This window comes from Gymnogyps californianus, chromosome 2 (genome assembly GCF_018139145.2).
Source record: "Gymnogyps californianus isolate 813 chromosome 2, ASM1813914v2, whole genome shotgun sequence".
Taxonomy (NCBI): Eukaryota; Metazoa; Chordata; class Aves; order Accipitriformes; family Cathartidae; genus Gymnogyps; species Gymnogyps californianus.
In genome coordinates, this window is record NC_059472.1 from 91,776,768 (window position 1) to 91,804,541 (window position 27,774).

General features: G+C 43.6%; 1 protein-coding gene across 1 annotated transcript in view; it reads left to right on the top strand.

Moving 5' to 3' along the window:
• Window positions 1–269: 269 nt before the first annotated feature.
• The window catches only part of GMDS (GDP-mannose 4,6-dehydratase), a 433,748-nt gene continuing 406,243 nt past the window's right edge, over window positions 270–27,774 (top strand). The window contains exon 1 of the mRNA XM_050891480.1: window positions 270–578. Within this exon, the coding sequence (XP_050747437.1) occupies window positions 471–578 (108 nt within the window). The 5' untranslated portion in view covers window positions 270–470. The remainder of the gene's footprint in view (window positions 579–27,774) is intronic.

The following is a 27,774-nucleotide window of genomic DNA, read 5'->3' on the forward strand; positions in this document are numbered from 1 at the left end:
CTCTCAACCAATCACCGCGCCCGCTTTCGGCCCCGGCGCGCCGGCGCTACCGGGCGGCGAGCTGCGTCTCCTGTCCCTTTAAGGAAGTGCCGGTGCTCCTGATTGGCTGCGGGGCCGAGCGGGGCGGGGCGAGACGAGGGGAGGGGTGGCTAAAGCGGAGCGCGAGCTCGGGCCGCCCGGCGGGTGCGCGCCTGCGCGGGGGCTGGGCCGGCGGCGGCGGGGCTGCACCTGCGGCCGCCGCGGGGCGGGGCGGGAGCGCCGGCGGGCAGCGAGCGCGGAAATGCCGCGGCAGGCGGAGCAGCAGAGGTAGCCCCCGGGTGGCGGCAGCCCATGTGCGAGTCGCGCTCGGGGCGGCAGGCGTCCTCCCCTCCGTGCACCGCCCCCAGCGCCGTGAGCCTGCCCCCGGCGGCCGCGCCTCCGCCCGGGGCTATCTCCGCACCTGGGCCGCTCCCGCAGCCGCCGCCGGGAGGATGGCGGCACAGCCGGCGGAGGCGTGTGCCTGCGCCGCGGCACCGGGAGACGACGGCGAAGAGATGAACGGCAGGAAGGTGGCTCTCATCACCGGCATCACTGGGCAGGTAACGGTGGGGGCTCCCCTCGTTACCGGGCTTTCCCCGTGCGGGAGGCCGGGTCTCGCGGGGCTCCCGGCGGCGGAGGGGTGGGGGGGAGACCCGCCGTGAGGCGCCCTGTAGGCAGCCGTGGCTGAGGCCGTGCGTGGGAGCGGTGGCGGCGGAGGGCTTGGCGTGGGGCTGCCGGCCGCGTTGGCGTTTGCGGGCAGCGGCGACCCACCCTCCCTCCATCCCGGGCCCCCGGGGGCGCATCCTCGCGGGTGCGTTCCTAGCCCCTAAAGCCCGTTGTAATGGGGCGGCTGTCCCCGTGCCCGGTGCCCGCTTCCCCTCACAGTTCGTGCCGGCAGCCCTGCGGCATGCAGAAGCTCCCTCTGACAGCCCCCAGCTGGTTCAGAGACGGACAGACCGCCCCGGGGTAAAAGGCTTCTCTGGCCTCATCCACGTGTGGCTAGGGCTTGTTTGCCGGGGGGGCTGAAGTGGTTTTCAGTAGGTGCCTATGAGAGGGGTGCATCACTTGTGTATCTCGGCTTTGGGACTGTCTTATTGTAACCTTTATCAGGAATTCCTAAGAAGTCAGCTAAACCTGTACTGAGATGAGGCGCGAAGTGAGCATCGATGAGAAAGGAGCCGCACCTAGAAAAGACAGTACGAGGAGCCAGTGTTGGGACTCTTCATCGTGATGGTCTGAAGTGGTGAAGGTTGCAGTGCAGTGGTACCAGTGCAGGTGTGAGGCAGCCTGCCAGCCGGTTTGATCTGAACAGGCTTGTCACTCAGAGGGGCTCTTTGTCACCTGTCTCTTTGACGTACTGGGCAGCCGTGCGTTTACAGTCAGTACCTGCTTTATACCCCAACCTGAATGGATGACAAAAGCATCTCCCCAGGCTGCTTGTTTTGTATTCATGTGTGTTCATTGCAGTCTCCAATTCTTTTGACTGTATTACTCATAGGGGTAATGATGCTCTCAGAGTCCTGGTGCTTTGAGCAGAAGGTGCAGGAGAAAGGTGGCATGGAAAGAAAAATCAGTTTCCCTTGGAGCAACTTCTGCACTGTGAAAAAAAGATGTGCCGGTGGTGAGTTTTAACCTGGTGAGACCTGCAGGAGTGTTGATGTATGCAGTTTGTAGTTTTTGCTGCTACACTCTCAACAGGCAGCTTGGATATTTGGTTGGATTGTTTGTCCGCACAGAGGTCTGCATTGTTGTGTCTTTGCTGGCAAGTGGGTGCTAAATGAAAGCTGTCCTGGACATGCTTAGTCATATTTCAGGAACACCTTATTTGCAATGTAGATGTTGCCCACTGCCTGGAAAAAAACTGCTCTGCTTGCACATTGCTTATCTCCTGGAACGTGCTGAATGACTTCTGCTTGGAAGGTGTATCTTCTGTGATTGGAATAACCTGTTAAGTAGATAATGTTGTATAGTAAGTATTAATGCTCATCTTAAAATCCCAGTGGAACAGCTTTTTTCCTTTATGGCTTTCATTTAATCAGTGACAGCTTCATACATGGAAGAACATCTTCCCCTTCAACTGTGACTTGTCCTGGTATGCTTGTAGATCCGCTTCTGAGGTGCTGGTGTGGATTGTTTAGAGGGCCATGAGCATTGTGGAAAAGTACATGTCAAAACAAACATGTTGCTCTTTCACTCTGAGGCAATGTTAGTCAATGTTTTTTTTATGGTAGAAGACCCACCTGACCTTTTGTGAGGGAGTAAATCCAGAGACAATGTAGTGCCATAGGAGCTTTCAACTGTTATCCAAGAGAACCTGCGCCATGCTTTGAATGTTCACCTGCTGTTCGTATTTTACCTCATTATGTCTGTTCTCGTGTGTTCTTACAACACTTTTTGGTGCACACTCTTCCCATGGGTTAGCAGCTGTCTGCCAATAGCGGGCTGAGAAAATTCCTCCAAGTGGCTGTCTGACAAGGAGATATAACTATGTCTGAGAAGAGGAAAAGCTAATAATCTGTGTATACTAACATTTTTGCTTGATGTTTATTTTTAGCAAGAGCACAGTCAGAGCTTTCCCAAGGACTACTTTGGTGCTGTGTGAACAGTCTTCCAATTTGTTCACAGAAGTACATTTCTCTTCATCAAAGATAGTAAGTTAGAGGCCTGTAGCTACAATGCCCTGATTCTTTCAGTACTGTGTTCTCTCTGTTATTCTTCTCTATTTTCAAAGCAGCTCTTCCATCTTAATTTAACCTTTGTTAGGCATATTTAGCATTAGAATGTGTGGAGAAGCAGAGCTAGTAAAGGCCTGGGATACCTGAAAGTTAGCCAGTGAGGTTGGGTGCCTTAGTGACAAGACTGTACCAACCCTTGGCTTAGGATGGAAGTTTTATGTTGAGGGGGGCCTCTTTTGGGGTCCTTTAGTCCTCCATCATTTTGAGATCTGCTGCTAGGTATCCTGTCCCTCTTTTCTTAGATGCACTTTAAAGAAAGTCACCATAGTACTTGTTCCTTGCCCCTCTTTCACTCCCTTTCTTTGTTTTTACGTAATAGCTTTTGTTTTATTTGGAGAGGCCTCACCCAGAAATGGGAGACCTGGATTCTGTTTCTTGTCTGAGGATAGGCAGGTTTGCATGTCCCACCTCCCGGGAGAAAGTCCTAGTGCCATCTGGTTTTAAACTTAATTACCACGTGTAAAATGTACAAATATGCTGAAGTGGAAGCTAGAGCTCGGGCTTTGTCTTTCCCAGGTAGTTACTTCAATTACTGGGCTAAAGAGGGTTGGTCTGTTTCACATTCTTCCTTGGAACTGGAGCTCTTTCAAGGTGGGAGATAAAGGCTTGGATCCCTTCAGACTGAGGAAGGCATGGAACAGAATTCGATGGTAAACTCCCCTTATTTAAACTGGGCCCCTTCTGCTACAGCAAATTGCTTTTAGAAGCGGGTTGGCACAGTTGCATTGTGTAAGAAACCTGCTTTTGTTTGCGTTCGGCCGGTGTAGTCTGAGAGTACGTGCTGAACTAAGGCCCTGTAGTGCCTGGTTCCTGGAACAAGGGTAGGTGGGAGATAAGCATTGAGCTAACTGGGCCGTGACAGTTTTACGCAAATGTAGAGTTGTGCTTTTGTCTTTAGAGTACTCTTAGGCCAAGCAAGGTGCTGCTTGGACTGTAGCAGCCCTTCCTGAGTTGAGATGATGCCACAGCAAGTGTGCTTAATCATAGCGTTGAAATCAGACAACTCATTTTATTTTTCAGAACTTCTGTATAGCTGTGAACATCTGGATTGTCCATCTTTTCCACTGACAAAAGATGGGATTTTCTTTCTGCTATGATGGAGAAAGAGTTGAGCTCAGGTAGGGCTATATTTTGACAATGGGCAATTGACTGATGATGCAGCTTTTAACTGAAATATACCATGGAGATGTGGCACAGCTGTAACTTCTGATTTATGGGCTTCTAGTGGGATTCATAAGACTTTACAGGATGCCAGAAGAGAATGGGCTGTCTGCACAAGTTCTTCTGTATCGTGCGTGACTAAAGGCTTGTGCCGTGTGCTAGCTTACTGCACCAGTTCACAAGCCTTGCTTCTCTTCTAGATACAAGATGTTAAAAGGACAGGTCTCTGCAAGGGTGAATGTGTTACTGATAGGAAGGTGATTTTGTGACCTTTGGCCAAATAACAGAAGGAGTTTGTAATATGCATGGTGAAGCCACAAAGGAAAACAAATTCCATAATCGTATGGTCAGGACTCAAACGGCATTCTGGCTGCAAGGGCTGGACCTTAGTCTCTATGAAATCAGAGCAGATAAAGGAACCTCTACAAATTCTGCATTTACCTGTGGGGTTAGAGTGAAATCAGTATCATTCTACCACTTGCATTACTGGTAAGAGACTCTAAGCGTGTAGCCAGTGGTGGTGTATACTCCTTTTGCAGTATTGAGATTTCCCCTGTCTCCTTTCTTGCACCACAGCAGTGGGACAAACCACACTTCACTGTTTTGCTAAAATGACTTCCAGAGCAAGGCAATTGCTGTGATTGGATGGACAGAACATTTCTGAAGTGTCATGTAGGTATTGGTCTGCTGGTAGGCTACTTGTGAGCAATGCATAGCACTTTTTTCTTCCTTTGAGGAAAAGTATTTCAAATAAAACAGGCCTGTTGTGTGTATTAAAATGAAAGTATTTTTTTACAGAACTAGAATGTGATTCTTATTGGAAGAGTGTTTTCACAAAGCAAAATAGATGTGCTGGACTTTTCAAACTTTGATATCTTGAAGAATTTCTCTGTAAAAATGGGAGTTTTGAATCAAATACCGGTATAACAAATTTAATTGTAGATAGGCAGGTATGTTTTGTCTCCTAATTGGGGAAGCTACTAAAGTGGTACTTTGACACATTGTTTTCTAGGCACTGTGACTAAATATCTGCTAAAGTTGCATTTAAATATCTTTCTGGAAAGTCTGATTGCACTGCAATCAATCTGATTGTCTTTCTGTATGCTGATGCTTGTAAGAGTATTTAGGTATTTGACTTCTTGGAGAAATACCAAGAAATACTCTGGCTGAGTCTAACTACGAGGTTATATGTTGGTGTTTCTGCTTTTCCCCCTCAGTCACTGGATTATGAGCAGTGAATAATGTCTATCTTGTGTCTGGTGCTGTCCTGCTTTACTTGGAGAGACAGTAAGCTAAGAGTTTGTAGACCAAGATCATTCGACAGGCACTTATAAAGCTCAGTTTTGAATGAATCAGTGCACTAGAACTTGAGTGTCAATACGTGGCCAGAGGCTATTGCAAATTGTAGATGAAGAAAGCAGTTGTGTTTCTACCTTGTGAGAGCTATTACAGCAGCAGTACTAGCACCAGCTTCTGCTCCCTTGCTTGCAGTTCTGTCAAATTCAACTGCCACTTGGCAAAACTTAAAGTAGCAGCCTCAGAAGCTTCAACCAAACCCTGAGATAGTGTAAATACGACTGACAAGTGAGTGTGCATGCAGAAATGCAAGAACATTTTCATTAACTGGTTGATGTAGGTAGACTATGGTCTGTCTTTCTGGTATCAGAAGTTCAATCAGTTGCTTATGGTCTTTGCTATTCCTGTAACACACCAAACCCCTATACATGTGTACTGTAAGTTTTATGCAGGTGTTACAGTTTGTAGTTTGAGAAAGGCAAACTGTATTGAGGGGCGGGGGAAAGATACTGAGAAAGCAAGATTTGCTGTTGTGAATTCAGGTTAAGTTGTTTTTTTAAATCTGGCTGTTGAGAATGAAACCAAGCAAGACAAACTGTGGGGCAAACTACCAGTAATAAGAGAACATGACTCATTGCTTAGTATTTAAAAAAAAAAGTAACAAATAGCCAGTATGGAGTGTGACTAAAAACTCTTTGATACTCTGTGGCTAAAAGAACTTTGTTTCTTGGAGAAGAGCTGTAAAGGAAACAGTTAAACAACTTTTTAGAAATGCCTCTTTTTTTAAGTATCCTGATCGAGTGGTGAGGTGGGAATCTCTGTCACTGGGGAGTGTGTGTGTACCTGGAAGGCAGATGTAGAGAAACATTATAGCCTGTTGTACCAGACAGAGGACGTTGGTTTGCCGGGTGAAGGATAAAATCCAAAGGATTGCTTTTCTGCATAGAAACAGGAGGATAGTTTTTGCCGAAACTGGCTAAAGCTAAATATTAGCATTGCTGCCTTTTCAGGAAGACAAATATTGTCTTGGTTTCTGGCTAAAGCTGTTGGAGTGAGTCCAGAGGAGGGCCATGAAGATGATGAGGGGGCTGGAGCACCTCTCCTATGAAGACAGGCTGAGAGAGTTGGGGTTGTTCAGCCCGGAGAAGAGAAGGCTCTGGGGAGACCTTATGGCAGCCTTCCAGTACCTAAAGGGGGCCGACAAGAAAGCTGGAGAAGGACTTTTTACAAGGGCATGTAGTGATAGGACAGGGGGTAATGGCTTTAAACTGAAAGAGGGTAGATTTAGATTAGATGTAAGGAAGAAGTTCTTGACTGTGAGGGTGGTGAGGCACTGGAACAGGTTGCCCAGAGAGGTTGTGGATGCCCCCTCCCTGGAAGTGTTCAAGGCCAGGTTGGATGGGGCTTTGAGCAGCCTGGTCTAGTGGAAGGTGTCCCCACCCATGGCAGGGGCATTGGAACTAGATGATCTTAAAGGTCCCTTCCAACCCAAACCATTCTATGATTAGTATTGCTGCCTTTTCATTTAAACAAATATTGTCTTGGTTGAAATCAGGTACTCTATTTCAGTTGCTGTTTCTGAGTAGCCAAGGGTTGTCTTGAGTGAGATTTTCAGATGTGTTGAACATCCTTATCTTAGTTTGAGGATGCAGAGATGTAGGAACACTAATTTGGGCACAAACTGAAATACAAGAAACTTCATTAAACTTGAGAGGGTGTGTGTTGTTTTAGGTTTTTTTGGGTTGTTTTGTTTTAAATGATGAGGGTGGTCAAGCACTGGAACAGACTGCCCAGAGAAGTTGTGGAGTGTCTGTCCCTGAAGGTATTCAGAACTGAACTGGACGTGGCCCTGAGCAACCTGCTGTAGCCGACCCTGGCTTGAGCAAGGGTCTTGGACTGGGTGATCCACAGAGGTCCCTTCCAACATAAACTTGTATGATTCTGTGAATCCTCGACAGTATCAGAAGTTGAACACCTGCAATTTGTGACAAGATGGCATAAGTGGCTTGTTGAAAACTGCAGCAAATGAATAGTGGCTGTGGCACGAAACCCAAGTTTGCCTAAAATATAATACCAGGTCTTTCCCTTTTACAGGATATAAATAAGAAGCATTGCTGTTGAGTTTCATCCAAAACTCTTGAGAAAAAGGTATTTTATTGAAAAGTAGTATAACAAATACTGAAATGGGAGACTAGAATATTATCTGAAAACAGAGGTCCTATTTTTAGAAAGATGCCTGAATTTTGATTGTCTTGGCTCCCACTTTGAAGGGAGGAGGGTTACCAGATAGTCTAATTCAACTAAGGCATTGACCTCTTACCAAAGGAATCTAAGTATGTGGACCAATGCTTTACTCTTTCATCTGTTTTATACGCTACAACAATATGTGCAGACTGGTGGGGCTTTTGTCTTCTCCAAGAACTAGGAGTCCAGGACACTGGCTGCTCTCTGCCTGCCTGCAGTTAGTGGTGGTGGTCGAACATAAGTGAGCTGGAAGATACTCATGGTAAAAAGTATGGCTGATACAGTATTAGTTCATGTGTGTCTTGATGTATTAATTTCCCTTTTTTCTTTCCATCTTTGTACAGCTTTGCTCAGTGTTTGTGACTCCCAGTGAAGTCTATTCTCTAGTTGCTTACTGGAGAGGGAAGTTCTGGTAGCCTGGCTCAGCTAGCAGGTATTAACTCAAGGACCAGTGCAGGCAATCTGATTCCTTGTGTTTGAACAGGATATTTACAGGATGTGGATTGAAAAACATTGTGAACAGCAAGTGAATTATAAGGTACTGTATACTGTGATGTGTACCTGCTGTGAAAGTAGATAAAATACTGAAAATGTTTCAGGAAAAATAAAATTATAAAGTTCATGTTAACGGTGCTAAGATATGAAACAGAAGCATGGTACCCAATTTGGGTTTGGGAAGCTGACTTCCCCCAAGCAACACTTCTCATGAAAGTTTCTGATGCTGTGGATAGTCACAGGGGGCTATTAGCACTGCTGCCCAGACTGACAAGGAGAGCAGAATATCCCACTGCCAGCAGCATGCTACTTGCTTAGTCTTGGGTTTTTTTGGTTTGTGAGTTTTTTAATTTAATGAAGATTGGTGACTGTCAGTGTAGACAGAACCTGTATTTCTCTATTTCTGAAGTTTTTAAAGAGTTGAAGTGTCCTCTTCTCTATGTACCTACAGCCAATCTAAACTGAAGAGAAAACTCCTGTGAAAACCTTTCCTGTGACTTCATCCTCTCTCACTAAGTTTTGGTCTCTTTTTCTCCTCTGATTTGTCTCTTTCAGATCCTTTTGGCTGTTGAGCTTTCTGCACAAGGGAGTCAGTTTCTTAGAAAATAGATAGCTATGCAGAAGGACAAGGAAAATGGAGTACTTAAACCTGCTGATGGCCTGTGTGAAGAACACATCAAAGGTTACCACTCTGATCCCTGTAATCCAAGGAAGCTGAATAAAAGGTTTTTCAGTGCAGTTGTGATACTGGTATTCATCCTAGTGGTGCTTCCTGTTGCCCACACCTTATTTCTCTGAGGAGTCCTGAGACTGAGTTTCTTTGCACTTACCTACGCTTTCATTTAGTCTGGGAGGCAGGAAGTACTTTCTCTCTTGACAACTTCTAGCAATTTTATACCAGCTTCTTCAGACTTTTGGGTCTGGAGTAGAGGCCTGATTAAGTACCTGTTCTTACAAACTTGTCAGCTCTGCTTCTCCTACACTGTTGCAGCACAACTCAGGCTTATTTTGCAAAGTATGGTTTCCTTGAAGCACTAGGTGAACAACAACACAACAGCAAGTCAGCGGTGTTGTAGAGGTCTAATTCCTCTCACAGGTGTGTGCTTTCTTGCTCTAAATCTTTGTGCTACTTTGGTTGCTTTTTAGCCAAATAAGCAAAATAAAAGATTTTTTCATAATATTTTTGTCACCTCCTGCTTCTTTCATACGAATTCACTGATTGTTTTTTCAGGACTTCAGCTAAGGAATTCCTTTGGGTCATATGTATATGAACTGGGGGATGCAGTTATGTCCAAAATTTTCAATTAAGCAAAGGTATAGGAGGTGAGTGAAAGAGTGGAATTCTCTCCAGTCTCCTCTATTACTGGAAAGTCTCTATAGCTTGTTCCGTTTCTAGGGTGTGCACAGACTTCACAATCTAAATCCGTAATGAAGCTTTTGTAAAGCCTGCCAAACAAGTTGATGTAAACTAGCTTATCTGTTGTAACGTGTGCTTTTTACATGTGTCATTAAGCAACTGAACTTCCTCATATGCAATGTAAATGTTGCAACATTTTTTCTTTTCATTTATTCACAAATACACATGAAGTAGTATACCTAAGGCAGGCTTTCTTCTTCAGGAGTATTTCTTGTTAAAGTCTTTTTTTAATGGGAAACAGGAATTTTGCTTTGTAACTCAATGTCATCTGACAGTAAGCAAATTAGACTTAAGGACATGGCCATTGACTTTATGATCTGGTTGCAGTTAGTTCAGTGATAAATACCATTGAAAAGCATGTGATACTGTACCCTGAGACAACTCTATTGCATTGAATAATGGTACAGCTTGCATCGTGCAGTCAAACTGGTCAGCTAAAAGTTGACAATCACAACACCTTTGTAGTGATGCTCAGCTAAGTACAGTGATCCAACAGGTATGTCAGCCACAAAAATGTACTTGCCTTGGGTGTGGGATGCCACAGATCCTGGCTTTTTGCAAAGAGTTTCCAAGTAGATAAACTAGCTTGTGCTGCATTTGCTATGCTTGAACACCTTTGAAATAACAGGAAGAAAATATGCTTGCTCTAGAAAAATCTGACTGACTGTATCTTACTATATTTAATAGTTAAATTTTATGTAAGGTTTCTGCAGGGCTTTGCTTTAGCTGTCATTTGACCCATTTATTGCTGCTTGGAAATTCTTCTCAGCCTGTAGTGAAATCTAATGCAGAAGGAAAAAATTTGCCATGTTGAATGTCTAGTTGAGTGCTTTTGCTGTAATAAGAAACCTTGTCTCTGCTGCATATCTGACACCTGCATAGCTATTAAGTATGTGCCTCTTGGCTTTTTTTCCTCTTACAAGTTCCTGAGGAGATGATGTTCTTTGAATATGTTATGTATATCACATACGAATCTCTAAAGCTCCACCTTCCAGGATAGTGCTGAAGCATGTGGTAATAGATATGCTGTCAGGTCTACTGTAACTGTTCTTGTGTATTCATAGGCACTTTGAGGTAGCATGTCACCGTACTGCGATGGAGGCCTTAAACCACCCCACCCTCCACCCACCCTAAAATCAGAAAACACGTAGCAACTTGAAAAGAGTAGACAATTCTTATTTGTATCCTGTAATGTCTGCACACATTCCAGAAGTAGCTTGAACATATTTACCATTTTATGAATGGAAATAAGCCTTTCCCAAGGTGTGTAGAATGGTATATGTGTCTAGAAGGAAATAAAACCCGAAGTCAGGCAGGGAATACTGCTGGCTGCTCCTATACATACCCTGTTTCTGATTTTTATGCTTCTAGTTTGATATGCTGTGGTCCCTTCTGACTGCTACTGTAGTCCCTACCTGTACACTTCTGTTGGTGCTATTCTGGAGCTGGGAAACAACATCTGACTGTTTAGGCTGCTACTTGTCAAATTGGAGGCATGCTGTCATGGGGTCTGGTTATTTTGTTTGCTTTTTTCCTAACATTTGTTTTATGCATGCAGGATCTCTTCAGGTGCATTAGCAATGGCTGGCTTCATCAGTGATACTGGTGGTGACTTGTAGCTTCCTCTTGGTTGTGATTTCTCTTTTAGAAAGATGAGGAACAACCACTCTATCTTTGACTGCTGGTTGGTACCTTCTTTAGCAGTGATGTTGCTCTCTAAAAGCATAAACATTACTGTGGAGCAGGTTTGTTTTTGAAATGCTGAAATTTCTGGCTATGCTTTCTGGATTTCATGCAACTAAATAATTGTGGGTTTGATGTCAGTATAACTTTCCCATGATTACACAGTAGTAGTCTGTCAACATATTCCTGTCAAAATTTAGCATGCTGTTTGCCTCTGAAATTAAAATACTATTAAAATCCTACAAGACATACAGTATAAAAGGTATACAGAGCTCTTCAGACCTGCATGCAAAATATTATATTCTTCCATCTTCTAGGTGGCTTTGTGAGGTATCTGTGTTCCATGGGAAGGCTTAAGAAGACACAGCCCAGAAGCTTCTTCACTGGTGCTGATTTGGCTGTTACTGGTCAAGTTTTGCTCTGCTGAAGCCCAAGCCTGGTCTGTACCAGCAGAACTTCCCAGCCTCTTTGTTTCCAAGTTGTTGGGTTTTTTACTTCAATGATTGCAGTGATGCTGGAAGCCGTATCAGAATCTGGCTGGCCTTTGAACAGCAGCAGGGGCTCTGTGGTTGTAGGTCTGCAGGCTCAGCAGCGTACATCATTTTATTTTTGAAGGTGAAATAAAGTTGGAGAACTATTCTTGAAGATGTGAAGGCAAGGAAGTCATAAAGACTAAGAGTTAAACTTCAGTTTATGCCCTTGCCAGCCTGTTTTAGGGAAATAGTCATACTTGCAGCTGATCTGAGACTGAAAACGTAACTGTGTGGTTTTGCTTCATGTATTTGATTTCTTAAAATTCTGAAGGTCACCTGATAAGCATTAAATGTTCCTATGTTCTTATTGCAGCCCTTTATAGTTGAATACATAGTGCAACTGTTTCAGTCCTTTTTCTGCATTTTAAAATAAGAGGATTTTTTCACTGAGTTCTTCGTTGTTCAAGAATGAAATAGGAGTCTTAATACTGACTGTGTCTCCCAAATGACACTTGCTGCATTTCTGTTGGTAGTATCTTTCTACTTTCATACTCTTGCTGTTATGCTGGATCACTATTTAGTAACGTTATACAAAACACCTTTGTGGAAATACATTATTATGCTGTGATTTTTGATTTGTGAAGTGTAGGCAGAATTTCAAATCATTACATTGTCTGTTGCTTTTCTTGTTTAAAAAGTATGAGAGATCAGACTTTCTTAAAATTGGAAAGTAACTCAGATGGGGAAATACTGACTGCTAATTCCTTTTACAGTGCAATTTGGCTCTGTCACACACAAACTGTCAGTTTTAATCATATCCCAGGATCTCACATCTATCTGTTGTCTTGATCAATTAAAGGGAAGTGTTACACAGACTTGGCAAATTGAAAACAAACGGAACATTAAGATTACTAAAATTCCTGTGCTGGTTTTGGCTGGGATAGTGTTAATTTTCTTCATAGCCCCATAGTAGCTACTATGTTTTGGATTTGTGCTGAAAACAGTGTTGACCACACAGGGATGTTTTCGTTATTGCTGAGCAGTGCTTACACAGAGTCAAGGCCTTTTCTGCTTCTCACCCCACCCCACCAGAGAGTGGGCTGGGGGTGCACAAGAAGTTGGGAGGGGACACAGCTGGGACAGCTGATGCCAACTGACCAAAGGGATATTCCATACCATATGATGTCATGCTCAGAATATAAAGCTGGGGGAAGAAGAAGGAAGAGAGGGACGTTCAGAGTGATGGCGTTTGTCTTCCCAAGTAACCGTTACGTGTGATGGAGCCCTGCTTTCCTGGAGATGGCTGAACACCTGCCTGCCCATGGGAAGTGGTGAATGAATTCCTTCTTTTGCTTTGCTTGTGTGCGTGGCTCTTGCTTTATCTATTAAACTGTCTTTACCTCAACCCACGAGTTTTCTCACTTTTATTCTTCTGATTCTCTCCCCTATCCCACCATGGGGGAGTGAGTGAGCAGCTGTGTGGTGCTTGGTTGCTGGCTGGGGTTAAACCATGTTAGGTCTTTTCTTATTCCATACCATTTACATCATGCTCAGGTAGCACACTATGCAATACAACCTCATTAACCACTACCACCCTTCCCATCCTTTGATACAGTACACAGATGTCATTCCCTTAGTCTATGGACTACCCCTGTAAAACATCTTTAAAATGTCCACAAAACATCTATTGAGTTCATTTAGTCCCTGACTTTGGGTTCCATCTGTTATGGTGGTCACTCAGGACAGGAGAGGTGGTGTGTTGCGTGGAGTTACTGGGCACCAAAGCCAGGTCAGGTCACTGCTGCACTTGCACTGCTTCTTGTAAGGTTTGTCCTCCATTGGTTCAGGTGGTTCATGCTATAGTAATTCCTGTAACATGCAACTCAAATCCTGGGTTACAACAATTTAAAGGTATTTCCATTACAGTCTCCACCCCTGGTGCCTTTGGACCAGACCATCGGGTTTAACATTGCAATGAACTCATTCCCTTGCCCCTGCTCTGGCTTGGACTTATCCACAGACTGCAGTCCCTTAGGGGAGTACCTGCTCCAAGTGGAGCCTTATCTATGAGCCACAGCCTCTTCAGGGGCATACATGCTGTGGCATAGACTTATCCACAGCTGCAGTTGCTGTGAGGTGCACCTGTTCCAGAGTGGCCTTCTCCATGGGCCACAATGCCTTCAGAGATATACCTGCTCCAGTATGGCCCTACCTACAGCCACAGTCCCTTCAGAACTAAACCTGCTCCAGCATAGCCTTACCCATGGCTGCAGTCCCTCCAGGGGTGTACCTGCTTTGTCGTGGGCTTATCCATGGCCACACGCTTTGAGGTGCTCCAGCATGACCTCATGCACAGCCACTGATGCTTCAAGGTGTACCTGCTGCAGCATGGACTTATCCACAGCCACAGATGCTTTGAGGTGTACCTTCTCCAGCATGGACTTATCCTTGGGCCACAATCCCTTCAAGAGGTATAACTGCTGCAGCACAGGCATAACCATGGCCACAGATGCTTCGAGATGTACCTGCTGTGGCATGGGCTTATCCACAGCCACAGACGCTTTGGGGTGTCCTGCTCCTACATGGAATCATCCACAGGTCAGAGTCCCTTCAACTCGAGCTCACACTGGAGTTCTAGCCTGTCCAGTACAGCAGCACAGAAACAGCAGCGATGCCATGGCCATCTGCCAGCCCAGGTGCGTGGCCATTGCTGTTATCAAAATGTTCCCAGGCACAGCAGAGTAAGATGATAAGTAGTACAGCAAGCAGCGAAAGCAAAAAGCAGCCCCTAACAAGCACTAGACTCTAATATACAGTGAGGCAAGCAAGCCCCATGGCAAGCACAGGAACCTATCAATTAATAGCTAAACAGCAATAACAGCTATAAATTTGATCTAGCGCATTCCAATCAAACCTGTCATTATCTCAAACCCTTCAAGCCTCACGATGGGTGCCAAAAAGGACTGTCATGGTTTAACCCCAGCCAACAACTAAGCACTGCACAGCCACTTGCTCACTCCCCCATGGTGGGATAGGGGAGAGAATCAGAAGAATAAAAGTGAGAAAACTCGTGGGTTGAGGTAAAGACAGTTTAATCGGTAAAGCAAGAGCCACGCACACAAGCAAAGCAAAAGAAGGAATTCATTCACCACTTCCCATGGGCAGGCAGGTGTTCGGCCATCTCCAGGAAAGCAGGGCTCCATCACACGTAACGGTTACTTGGGAAGACAAACGCCATCACTCTGAACGTCCCTCTCTTCCTTCTTCTTCCCCCAGCTTTATATTCTGAGCATGACATCATATGGTATGGAATATCCCTTTGGTCAGTTGGCATCAGCTGTCCCGGCTGTGTCCCCTCCCAACTTCTTGTGCACCCCCAGCCCACTCTCTGGTGGGGTGGTGTGAGAAGCAGAAAAGGCCTTGACTCTGTGTAAGCACTGCTCAGCAATAACGAAAACATCCCTGTGTGGTCAACACTGTTTTCAGCACAAATCCAAAACATAGCCCCATAGTAGCTACTATGAAGAAAATTAACGCTATCCCAGCCAAAACCAGCACAATTCCCTAACCAATAATGCTGTGATTTTGATTTTGATTAATTGAATGAACTGTAAAATGATGGTTTAATTTATTTTTAATTAACATGAAGGTGTGTAAATCAGGGAATGAGAGTGCACACAGGCATTTGAAATACAGAACTTCCCCATCAGTTAATGTTTTAACTAGTAGTTGCAGTGTGGTGGACATACAGCTTACTCTTGACACTGCTTAAGTAGGCTGAGTTTCTCTCAGAATTACTTGGTGTGACTTCAAAATGTGATGGTGAATTTTTACTAATTAATTGAAGCCATTTCATTTCCTTTGTACAAGCCTGTGTTACTGGTGATGGATTCTGTCATGTCAGGTGGGAATGTTCTTGCTTAACTGTTTCTACACTTGAGCAAGTTGTCTAGGCAGCTGTTTCACTGAGAGCCCTCTAGCTGATGGAGAGCCCGGGCTTGTTTGGGCAAATGCAGGTGCATACCTTGGGATAAGAAGACTGGCACTGTGAATTGTACTGGTTGTACGCATATCTGCTCTGCTGACTGTGAAAGGTGCTTAGGGTGGCTGCCTGATGGGGCTTATGCTTGTGTTGTCCTGAGTAGCACTTCATCTTGCAATGAGGAAGCATTTATTTTATCTGAAGCACTCTATAGGATAAGCAAAGGTGACAAAATTTGATTACTTGTGTTGTTTCTTCTAGTAAGAAGAGCATATTGTGCAGTAAATGTGTGTATATGCAATTAAAGAAATGGGGACTGAGTGATTTTACAGGTACTGCTCCTGTGAGACTGCTGCTTTGGAGTTGATCTGAAGAGGAACAGTGCTCCCAAATCACTGCCTGCCTCCTGAGCACCCTCCGCATACAACTGCAGCTACATTGTCACTGCTGTCCTCTCCATCCCTGACCCTCTAGTCTTTCTGTTTGAGGGACTGACTGGCATGTTTGATTTCCACCTTTCTTAGCCTCAGTGGTGTGTCTTACATTGCTCTCTATCACGTGTGTACTGTGACTTTGATGTTAAACCATGCTTCCAGCCAAAAATGTAATGGTTTTGCTTCCAAAACTCTCTGGAGAGTTCAGGTATTTTTGTCTATTAGTTCACTGAGACTGTGGCATTTCAGTGTAAGCTAATGACTGTCCACGTTCCCCTTGTAAAACCTCCCTATAATTACTTACAAATGTTGGCACCTACTGTACGGCGTGTGTGTGTTGAAGGACAGGATGGGGCCAGTTTATAGCCCCGGATGGTAGGAAAAGGGGAAGGGTGGCCAAAAATCAATTAAAGAGAGATTCTTTTGAAGGAAGTACAAGCCCACGTTCCTAATGAAGGTCTGAAATCTTGTGAGCGATTCAATATGCTGAGTGAAATAATGTCACCAGTTTGATCCTGACCAGTTCTTGACTTTCAGTGGGGGTGGTTTTGATTTTTTTTTTTTTTAATTGCTTTCACTAAGAAATAATTTGAACTTATGGGAATGGCATTGGCTAGTTATGAACTCAAATCTCTCTTTAAAAAAAAAACCAAACACCTCTCAATAAGGCTTAAAAGATTACTCTTAACAGTTCAGATAGGGGTTTTTCCCTTCAGTTTAACTGTGTGTGTGTGTGTGTGTGTGTGTGTGCGCGCGCACGCGCGCGCATGCGCGCACTTTCCCTCTGGCATGTTTGGGACTGAGGGAAAGATGAAGGAGGGAAGGGTTTATAAATCTACAGAATTTGTCAGGTGCATTGCCTTTAAGTCTTTCTAGTTCCACATGTTCCTCTGATTATCTTAATGAGGAGGCTTCATTTTAATGTGGAATAAGGGGAAAAGATGTAGGAAAGGCCAGGAGGAAAAACTACTCATTTCTATCTTTACAGTAGGACTGTACTGCCTTTGACATTATGTATGTGGAAGAAACATAGCTCTGTTTATATATTAGTGTGTCTGGGAATCAGATTATTAAAATTTAGTGTTTAATTAAATAATCTTACTAAATATTACTACTAAGAGACATTACAGCTTTTCCACACTGAGGCAGTCAAGGGTGCTAGCCTTCTAAGCTAGTCTGTAATGTTTGTTGTAATTAAACTTAATAGCTAAATAGAATAAAATCCAGAAGCTCTGCAGTATGCCTGATGCATCAGAACACACTGGGAAGTTCTTTTGGATTCTGGTTGCATTCTGTTTGTGGTTTGACTCTGCCTTTTATTTAAAAGATGTTCTTTTATTGCAGCACCTCTTCAGTATTATATCCCTAACACATGTTTGAAATGCTGCATTTTTCATGCTTGTTTGGGACAGATGTGGGTCCTGTGTCAGCATAAGTAGGGCTTTTAATTTTGTGCATGCACAGGGCTAATCAGTCACTGCTTATTATTCGGTTACAGATTTCCTTGCTTGAAGAACCTCAAGTGCTGCCTTTTCAAACATAAATCTGTTAATGCCATTCTGTGTTTAAGCAAATGGTGGCCAAGTTACAAAATCTATAGCTGTGAACTGTGTATTAGCACACAGTTTCTTTGGTATACCTCTAATTCTTGAAGAACGTATGCCAAAATAGAAAATCACACACTCTTATTTCTCAGTTTCTTGCATTCTACCAAGTTTCTGTCTTGCAGTATTTACCAAACTGTCTTTTAAGGTGTAGACCTATTTGGCAATGATTATATCCAAAAACGACTTGCAAATTCTGGATCTTACTATTCAGAGATTATGTATTAAAATATAGTTGACTCTTGCATTTTACCCAGTGAAAACAGAAACCGTGCTCCCTATGGAAACAGGCGCAATATGCTTGCTTCTACTGAAGGTCGTTTTTACAGCTGGGTGTTAAAGTCATGAAAATCAAACTGCTGACACAGCCTTAATCATAGTGCCACAAGTAGCACTTCTTTGTTTTTGTATGACAGTTTCATTGGTACTATTAATAGCTGGCTCCTTACAGGTGTTCGTGTATAATAACTCTTATAAGACAACACTTGGTAAGTTTTCAAATGAATCACGTTAATTCCAGGATTAATTTTTGCAGAGAGACCTTTTGACTCTTTTTCCTTTTGAGGTTTTTGGTCATAAAAATCCATATGTTGAAAATGTTCATTACTTTTAATTCTTCAAGTGCAGCTTTGTGTTAGGGGGGAAAAGCAGAAAGAGAAACTGTCTTGCCTGTAATAGCGGGCAGCCTCACTCGATCTGATGTTTCCGTTGTCAGTCTCCTTGGAAAAAATACTGATCTCTCTGTTTTACTCGTCTGCCATTGCTGCTCGGCTGGCAGGACAGCATAGGAGGTGCAGCTGCAGCATTACCCTCTTCAAGGGAATACCAGGTGTAGCAAAACTGTGAAGAAAAGCCTGTATGCTTCTGTTTCAGACACCAGCAAGGAAAAGTGAATACAGTAGTAAAGGCTTTCCTCAGCTGTTGCTGGGTGTATATGTGGATGTCTCACGCTTTTAGCAGAGCAGATGACAGAAGGCAGAGTTCCTCTTGCAGGGCTTTCTGTTGCTCCCCCTTGGGTCTGGTGTACGTGGCGGGGTTAGGAGGACAAAGGAGTGACTGTGTACAGAATGTGAATCTGGAACAGCTTAGGTGGCTATAGTCACTCCTCAGACAGCTTGGAGAAACACCCTCTACGGAGTGAACTGTAAAACCTGTTGTTCTCTCATACGGTTATCATTGAGACCCATTTTAAAGCAGCTGAGGACTGGTGAATTGCCTCTACCAGGTAGTGCTGGTTAATGCAATAATACACCAGGCCATAATTATCTTGACCTCTGGAGAAACCGAACTGAGAGCAACTTGTTTCAGAAGTGAGCAATTTTCTGTGTGTGGCTCCTGGCATCTATAAAGCAAACAAGTCTTTGTTCAACTCCAGTTATAACCTCTTTGGGACTGCTGTTGAAACATGGCTAGCAGACGTGGTATGGTACCGATACACTTCTCTCTCTCCCTGGTCTGTACCTGAGCTTGTTGACATCTGAAAAATGCATGTGAGGTTTATTTGCAAATGATAATGTTTTAATATGGATTTCAGAGATGTATCAGATACTGTAGCATGCATGTGTATATCGTTGCACCTTTAACAAGTTTAGGTAATGAAGTATTTGATCTGGATTTAGCTGAAAGTTGTTATTAGGCTTTTAAGAGATTTCGTAGGAGGTATGGCTTAATTAGCATGGAGACCAGCCTTGCAGAACAAACACTCCTAACACACTGCTATCTTTGTTAGTACATTTAGCCACACTTAGTTCATTAATTACATGGAAAAAGGCTGACTAATCCAGTGGAAATGTTGGGAAGGTGGGGGGACTAGAGAGTGAGGAGGAGAAATCATAAAGGGAAAGTTTCTGGTTTTGCTGCCTTCTGGTGCAGGTTGTTCCAATGGCTCTATCAGCATGGCTGCTATCAAGCCCAGCCAAATCAAAATTCTCAGCTGATGAGAGATAGACGATGCAAGAGCATGTCTAGGGTAGAGAATGGAAGATTATTTGTGTTTAATGCTGGAGGTTGCTATTAAACTAAGAGCCAGGAAGAGATGAGGACTGCTAAAATCTGCTCCAGCTGAAAACCTTCTTTCAGGGTTTTTTGGTTGGTCTTCAGCTGTGGTTGACCTTGGTTGGCCATACAGGTACTACTACTGGGAGAATGGCAGGAATATATAGCTGGCAGTGGGAATGGAGGATAAAGGTAGGATGGCCCCTTTCAGTGGAAGCATGCAAGAGTGAAACTGCATGCTGTTCATGAACAGAATAAGTCTTTTTCAAGAAAGCTTGCTTATGGGCTTAAATAAACGAATTGCTTTGTCTAGGCATTGCAGTATGTTGTGAATAAACTTGATACTCCTGAAGTAATGGTTAAAGGTGAAAGACGAGAAGCTGCTTGAAGGTAAATATTATTACTATGCATCATCAGTTCTATATCAGTGGTTATTAAATCAAATTCTGACTCGATTCCTTGGTCGCTTTGCTACCATGATTTGGTTGTCATTCTCAGTACCTCAGCTGTACCTGACTTTTCTTAGGCTTCCACTTTTAAACTATTTCCTGTGAATTCCTCATGACAAGATATGAACGTTGGTAGTTGAGCTTTGTAGTGAGTAATATTTACTGCTTTAGTAAGTAATGAGACGTTATATAGAGAGAAGGTGCTTTGGGTCTCTTCCTTAAACACTTTCAAGGAGTGCCGCTGTTCTGGACACCTACGAGAGGACCTTGTTGCATGCCCAGGCCTCTTGGGAGTGGAGTTTGAAGACGAGTGAGTCAGCTCCATACTTCTTTCTCCATTATTTGAAACTGATGTCAAAAGCAGTGAAGCTTGAGATGGGCATGGAAACTTTTGTCAAGTTTCCATCACGTCTTTGTGATGGGAAAAGAAACTTCGTGTGTGTGGTGATATGAGCAAGAGGAGAAATTGTTGCTGGGGAGGGGGAGGGCAAAATGGTTTGGGGGGAAGCAGAAAGTCCAAGTCCAAAATCTGAAAGCAGAGCACTGTTTGGAGCAGGACTGGGGCACTGTTTCCCTTTTTTCCCTGCCAGGGTCAGGAGGCTTATGACCCAGAAGTGCCATAATGGCTGTTCTCCTTTTGTAAAACTTCATTTCATGTTGGTGTGAAGATTAGCAGAGAGTACCCTCCATTTCTCTATCTTGATTTTTCTCTGTAGCATGGGCCAGCACAGATACTTACTGGAGATTGTACTCTTGTTCTCTGAGAGACGGATGATGCGGTAGCAGTGCGCTCTCCCTCTTCCCCAGTTGCCTGCGGGGCTGTGGCACAGTAAAGCCCTCCACCTAGAGGGAGGAGACAGAAAGGCTGCCTGCAGCCACCGCAGCAAGGCTGGCTGGGCTGCCGTGGCTTGGAAGGTCAGCACTTTGCGTGAAGGAGGTATTGATGGTGAAGGGTTTTTTAATAAGGAGGGAAATCAAGTAACTGATAACTTTCTTGGTTAGTATTTTATTTCCAATAAACCCCCAGGACTCTCCTAGTCAATAAGGGAGGATACAATATATACAAACCTGATCATATACAAACCTCGTGTTTTTCAGGCCTCTGTATGCTTTGAAAGAAATCACTTGCTTAGAGCTACTGTCTTTGTTTTGTCCATTCCTTGATTTGAAAGCAGGCTTTTAAAGAGCAGCTGCACACCTTACTCTGGCTGAAGACAATACTTGGATAAGTGTGTTTCCCAACACACTCTGAATGCATGGCTGTGCTTGCAGAACAGACCTGGTCGTGCCTAAACCTGAACTTTTTATCACAAGTGAAAGGATGTATTTGTAAGCAGCAAGAAATTGTGTCCCTCCAGTATATTAGCTTTCTCCACCTTTTCCTTGAATCTCTTCTCCCATTGGGTCTTTCTGGTTTTGGGCTTTATTTTTTATATGACAATTAGCTGCCCACCTCCTGTGCTGTTGGGTTTTGGTTATTAGGAAAACTGCTGCCAGAATCACTGTCATCAAGCAGCTGTGGCTGCCCCCATTTCCCCCCTCCCTTTCTGAGCTTTCAGAGAAACTGATGGCTAACTTCAGAGCTGACGTCAGCCCCTCAGCTTCCCAGTTTGAGCGGGAAGGGAGAAAAACTCCTCAATGAGCAGTCTTCTCTCCAGATATGGAGTTATGAAGTATATGTCTTTCTAAACAGAGTTTCACTGTGTCACAGCTGGCATCCTATGCGGTGATGTAGCGCTGGGTAACGAGCAAAGTAATTCATGATACTTCTATCTGTCCTACTGTGGGACTTGAGAAGTTGCCAGTTTATTCCCAGACTTGAGTTTTTCACATGCTTGAAGAAAGCCACAAAGTTAGCCAACAACAATTTCGTTCTTTTCTATCAACGATTTAGTGTTGTCCAGATGTGCAGAGATTTACATACTACTTCCATGCGTGAGGAGCTGTGGAACTGTTGCATCCAAGTGTAGTTTCAAGAGGTGATAAGGTTTCTGTTCAAGCAGAAAATTGTTCTTACCTTCTTGAAAGAATATTTCAAGTCATTTGCTGAATGTTACCTTTTGAAAATTTTATATATATCTTGTTCATCTGGATACAAAATAGGTTGTTGCAGAAGGTATGTATTGCTTTGGTGCAGTGGCAGCCTTTTTTAAAAATCTTGGACCCTGATGAAGAATGGAAGTATGTGTTTCTGTTTTTTGGCAAAAAGTATATTCACATTGGATCTTATGGAAAATACATGTTATAAAGATTCTAGCTATGTTGTCTTGACAAAGAGAGAAAACTTAGTTTCATTCCTTTTTTCTTTTTCTAAAGAAGGAAATTAACTTTAATGGGAGTAGGATGAAATCCTTGTGTTCTTACATATGCCTGGAGTATTTTCAGTTTTCTTGTGTGTTCAATTTCTTCAAGTTTTGCAGCACTGGCATATGGACTTTCAGATTCCTCATATGAACTAGGCTATTTTTCTGTTCCAGCCACAGTGAGAAAAGTTTGCTTGCGGATAACTGGCGTGACAATCGAGGACAGGGAAAACAAAATGTAGTACTTTATAATATGGCAGATCGAGAGGGAACTGCTGGAGCGTATGTGGTATTTGTTAACAAGAGTTACTGCTTAAAGTTAGCTATTGCTATTTTGTATGGTCTTTGTTTCTTACAGTGTTTCACTGAATCAGTTTGAATTGCTGATGTCTGAATTAATCCTTCAGGGAGGAAAGCCGCAAGTGAGTTAATGCAGGTTAGATTTGATGACACAATGTAGTGTTGATGCAGAGCACTGGGGATCTTCTGTAGGGTTCTGCTACTGCCTTGGTGGGTGAGTTTAGTAGCACTGTTTCCTGGATTTGCAGAAACTTCCTGTTGTAAGACTGTCCCGTTTTGCCTTCTTCGTGTCTTTTGCCAGGCTTTTACAGCTGATCCTAAAATTTCCTACGTTGGCTGTCTGTTTCACAACATTTCAATCCAAATGAGCCAACTATAAGAGAAAACAAAGTGTGAGGAAGGGAGAGGATGTTTTAGTGTTGCATAATCTTTGTACCACTTTGGGGTGGGGTGAGTGGTTTGGAGCATGGTCTCAAGATCTTTTTTGCGACAAGCGATTTTGTCTCCAGTTGGGCTATATTCATAAACTCTTGAAAAAGTCTGTTCTTGGAGTCAGATAGGGACTTTGTGGTGTTGCCTGTCTGACTTCTGAGAAGGTTTCCGTGCTGACCGTGTTCCAGTCCTTACAGCTTTTTCTTCTGCCAGACTCAGCATCCCTGTGGGCCTGTGAAGTATTTTCCAGACTATAATAGCTGAGACTTGACAGGTCTTCTCTTCCTCAGTGAGCTAGGATGAGACTGGGAAACAGGAGTGAAATCCGAGAGCATCTCTCTTCTGGTTTTGGTGTTCTAGGTAGTCTGGATCAGAAGGCAGAAGAACTGTGCTGTAGTATAAATGAGGGCTGTTAGAAGTGGATCAGCATCGTGTAGGAGAAGAGAAACGGGGACTGGAAGTTTTGAAATAAAACTGAGGTAGAGGTCATCTACTGAAGTGGATGATTAAAACCCCATTGAGGATCTAGCTGAACAAGAGGCTGGGCAAGCAGGTTGGTGCTGGATGTTGGCTAAGTGGAAGTGGTAGTCAGGGAGAGAGGGCAGAGGATAGCTGTGGTGAGGGACAGTACAGCTGAGTTTGGCTGAGCAGTGAAATTGGAGCAAGAATTTAGGACCCTTTTTGTGGTGCTAGTGAAATCATTAAATTACGTGGGGGAGCAAACGGCAGCCCTTGCCCAGACATTTGGCTTCTGCTGCAGGCATGGTATGAGAGAAGAGACTTCTCCTGTAGAGAGAAGTCAGATAGACAAACTGACCCCCTAAGGCAAGGGGGAAAAGGTTTTCACTGGACTGTTGAGCTGATCTGACTTGCCTTGTAGCCACAGGCCTTCTTGTATGGGATGGAGAGGGAGAGTGGAGGGCAGCCCTTCCCTGTGTTGAAAGTGTGGCTCCACACTGAGGTTTTTGAACCTCACTCACCAGAAGTTAATGGCTTGCTCGTGGGCTTTTCAAAGATGTTTGGTACATGAGGAGCAAGGTTCCTTTAGCTGTTGCTTTGGCATGTTCAGAACATCTCCCAGTTGACCCCGAAGATGTCGCCTTAATGCCCTTGGAAAATGAGGAATGCATCATTAATGACCATAGCTCAGTCTCACATGTTATTTGCACAGTATAGGAATTTGGTGGCAGAGATGAGGACTGTTTGTTGGAGAAGGGTACCTTTCTGCATTGCACACCCAGGTCTTCCATAGCTACCACTTTCTTTCGGAGCTTATACTTTTCTGTAAGGAAAAACATAGTTAAGCAAAATTCCAGCCATTTTTTATTCCAACACTAATTTCTTTTAAAGCAACTTGTCCTTAAGCACAAGCTTTCTTTCTACAAAACTTATGTAGAAGTAATTGTAGAATCATAGAACTGTTTGAGTTGGAAGGGACCTTAAAGATCATTTAGTTCCAACCCCCCTGCCATGGGCAGGGACACCTTGCACTAGATCAGGTTGCTCAAAGCCTCATCCAACCTGGCCTTGAACACTTCCAGGGAGGGGGCATCCACAACTCTGGGCAACCTGTTCCAGTGCCTCACCACTTGCACAGTAAAGAATTTCTTCCTAATATCTAATCTAAATCTACCCTCTTTCATTTTAAAACCATTACCTCTTGTCCTATCACTATACTCCCTGATAAAGAGTCCCTCCCCATCTTTCCTGTAGGCCCCCTTTAGGTACTGGAAGGCTGCTATAAGGTCTCCCCGGAGCCTTCTCTTCTCCAGGCTGAACAATGCCAACTCTCTTAGTCTGTCCTCACAGTGGAGGTGCTCCAGCCCCCTGATCATCTTCGTGGCCCTCCTCTGGACCTGCTCGAGCTTGTCCATAGGTTTTTATTCATCCTTGTTGAGTGCTTTTACAGTATGCCAGATAAATTTGTTGCCCTATGCGGAATAGTGCTAGAGATGATCCTTTTATTCAATTTAAAAGTCTGGTTTGCTGCTGCTTGTGACCTGAGGTATCATAGCACGAGGTGTCATTACAGCTGTGGCAGTTGGTGAGGCAAGTGGGGCAGCACCTTGTTCTTAGGAATTGGGGTAATGCTTAACTTAAATAGTAACTTTAAGTATTGAGTTGTATGGAATATATGGCATACAGAAGGATTCCAGGCGTGTTTTCCCATGCTGCTTTGTGAAGGTTTCCTAGTTTTTACTTGCAGTGCGTCCTGTAGTCTGGATTCCTTATGGACAAATACATTCAATTTGAAGTACTGTGCTCTTGCTACTGATGTGCAGCTATGCACAAGAAGTGATTGTGCGATTACCAGTCTTCTTCATAACCTTAGATTCACTGCAGGCAACTTTCTTCATGGAATTGGAGTTAAATTCTTGACTGTAGAGAAATGCTGGCACCCTTACTGTTCTGGAAGCTGATGGAGGTACAAATATAATTGTTTTGCTTCCTTTTTCTGTATGTGAAGAAAATGAAATTTTGGTCTTTTAGAGGAGATTAGCCTGCAGAATGCTAATTCTGATATTGAAAGAGTAGAGTTTTATACTTGAAATGAGTTAGTGTTTTGTTGCCATTTGGATTTGACAGTATAAGGACACCTTGTTAGTTATTAATTTCAAAAACAAAACTCTCAAATTCTATATGGCTTATCACTGTGGAGACATATATGTCTATCAAGTGGATAGCCTATATATTTATATTCATCCTTTAAAAAACTTTTTGATATGCCACGACTGACTGAAGCTATCTAATGCTCTGTTTTGACTGAAGTTTAAAATGGAGCAGCAGTCTTTGCATCAGACAGCTGCCTGGGATAGGCTGTTCATGACTTGTTGATTTCTGAATAACAGCTTGTGACAATTCTTTTTTATTGCTAAAAAACAATGACTTACTGCTATTTCTGAACTAGTTAAAAAATGAAACAGACGTTGTTTGTCACAGTTCAAGTATAGAGGCTCTGTAAGTACCACGTGTGCTACAGTGATAACCTTCCTTCTGTTCTGTGTTGGTGTATTATGCCAAATACAGTCTTTGTGCTGTAGTACAATGACCGTCATCTTATGCGTTAGGGTTCTTAGTAGTGACCTTTTCAGTTTTGAACATAAATGTAATGGAAATGTTGGATTTCTCCCAAGTGTAATAAATGTATGCTACTGTTCCTGAGTGTCTTCACTTGATATCTTTGAACTTTGAGAATGCAAAATCACTCATTCTTACGTATCACAAACATGAAGCATAGCAAAAGTCTTCAGTTTTGATGTAATTAAATCTGGAAGTGACTCTAAAATACTTGATAAATAGCAACAGTGAGTGCCTGTTCAATAAGTATTTTAAAGCCACTTGTATATAATTATCAAAAGAAAAAAATATTCTGTGCAAAATAAGATACCTACAAATTAAGTTATGCTTAATAGGCTGCTGCTTATGTGGTGTGTTGGCTTATGTGCTTATGTGCTTATATTGGCCAGATTCAGTCCTCTAATCACTGTCTACCCTATTCATTAATGAGAGAGAAGAAAAGGTGTGGAAGAACCAGGTGAGAAGCAGGGCCTGAAGCAGCAGGAGTGCTTTGACTGTAGAGGGTGCTGGGGCCACTGTACTTGGTGCTAGTGGTGGATGAGGAGCTGAGAAGGGGCCCTTTGGGAAGAAATGTGAGAAGAGTAGAAAGACACTGCGATTTCCTTTTGTCTGTCTGTCTCCAGAAGTTGAGGACCCTCTTCTGGCAGCCTCCAACTAAGGTGGAAAGGAAAGAAAGGGAGAGAGGAAGGACTTCTTCCTCCATAAGGTGGATATTGAATCCAGCTGAGATTCTCTCCCTCAGCTTGCCTGTTCCTTTATTCTTCTCATCCTCTCAGCCATGACGGAGGCATTAAATGTGTCTCGGTGCATGCACTTTCTTCTTTTGTTTTCTGGGAAAAGAAATCATAGCCTCTGTCAAACATCAAGGTGCCTGGAGAGCCTTGGTCAGGGAGACAGTCCTAGTTTGGGGGAGTGATCTGCAGGGTCTTTCTCCCTTGCATGTCATCTTCTGATATCTGTTTCCCATGAGGTTGTAGCCCACAGTGTTATTGGGGTTGCAAATGCAATGCTCTGCTCCAGAGCACTATGATAGGACAAATGCCCACTGCAAAAGTTTGTCTGAAACTTTCCCTGCCAGAAGTGGATGGAGCTGTGTTGCTCTATTTTGGCTACTGGGCCAATGTAAAGTGGGAGGTTGGAGGGAGCCCACAGGGATCAGCCTCAGCTAAGCATGAGGTATCGACTTGGGCATACTTGTGGGTGATGCTAACTGCCAGTTGAAGCATTGAGCTGTCAGCTTAGTAACAAAATCTTACTTTTCTAGGTTAAATTTGGCATGTGTGGTGGCCATTGGTTCTTTCACTGTAACTGTGTGCAGATGGAGGCTGGGATTTGAACCCCTCTCAGCAATCGCTGCAAGCTGACAAATGTGAAGTAGAGAACTCATATGCTAATCAAAAAGGTGTCAGTCAAGAACTATCTTGTTTTAAATGAGCGCAGATTTTTAGCCGCACAAATATTTGAGGGCTCTGGACTGCTACAGGCATTTGTACCCTAAATGAAATGAGGTGTGCGTACAGGTGTCTAATCAGTTTTGATACTGTTCAGAAACTTCCTGTAGATTTATAATGTTGAATCAAGTGACTGCAGTATGTTGAATGTGAGTACGACTTTGTTTAACCACAGAAAATGCCTTTGCTCTAAATCTTGATTCTCAGTTTAAGATTGCGGGTGA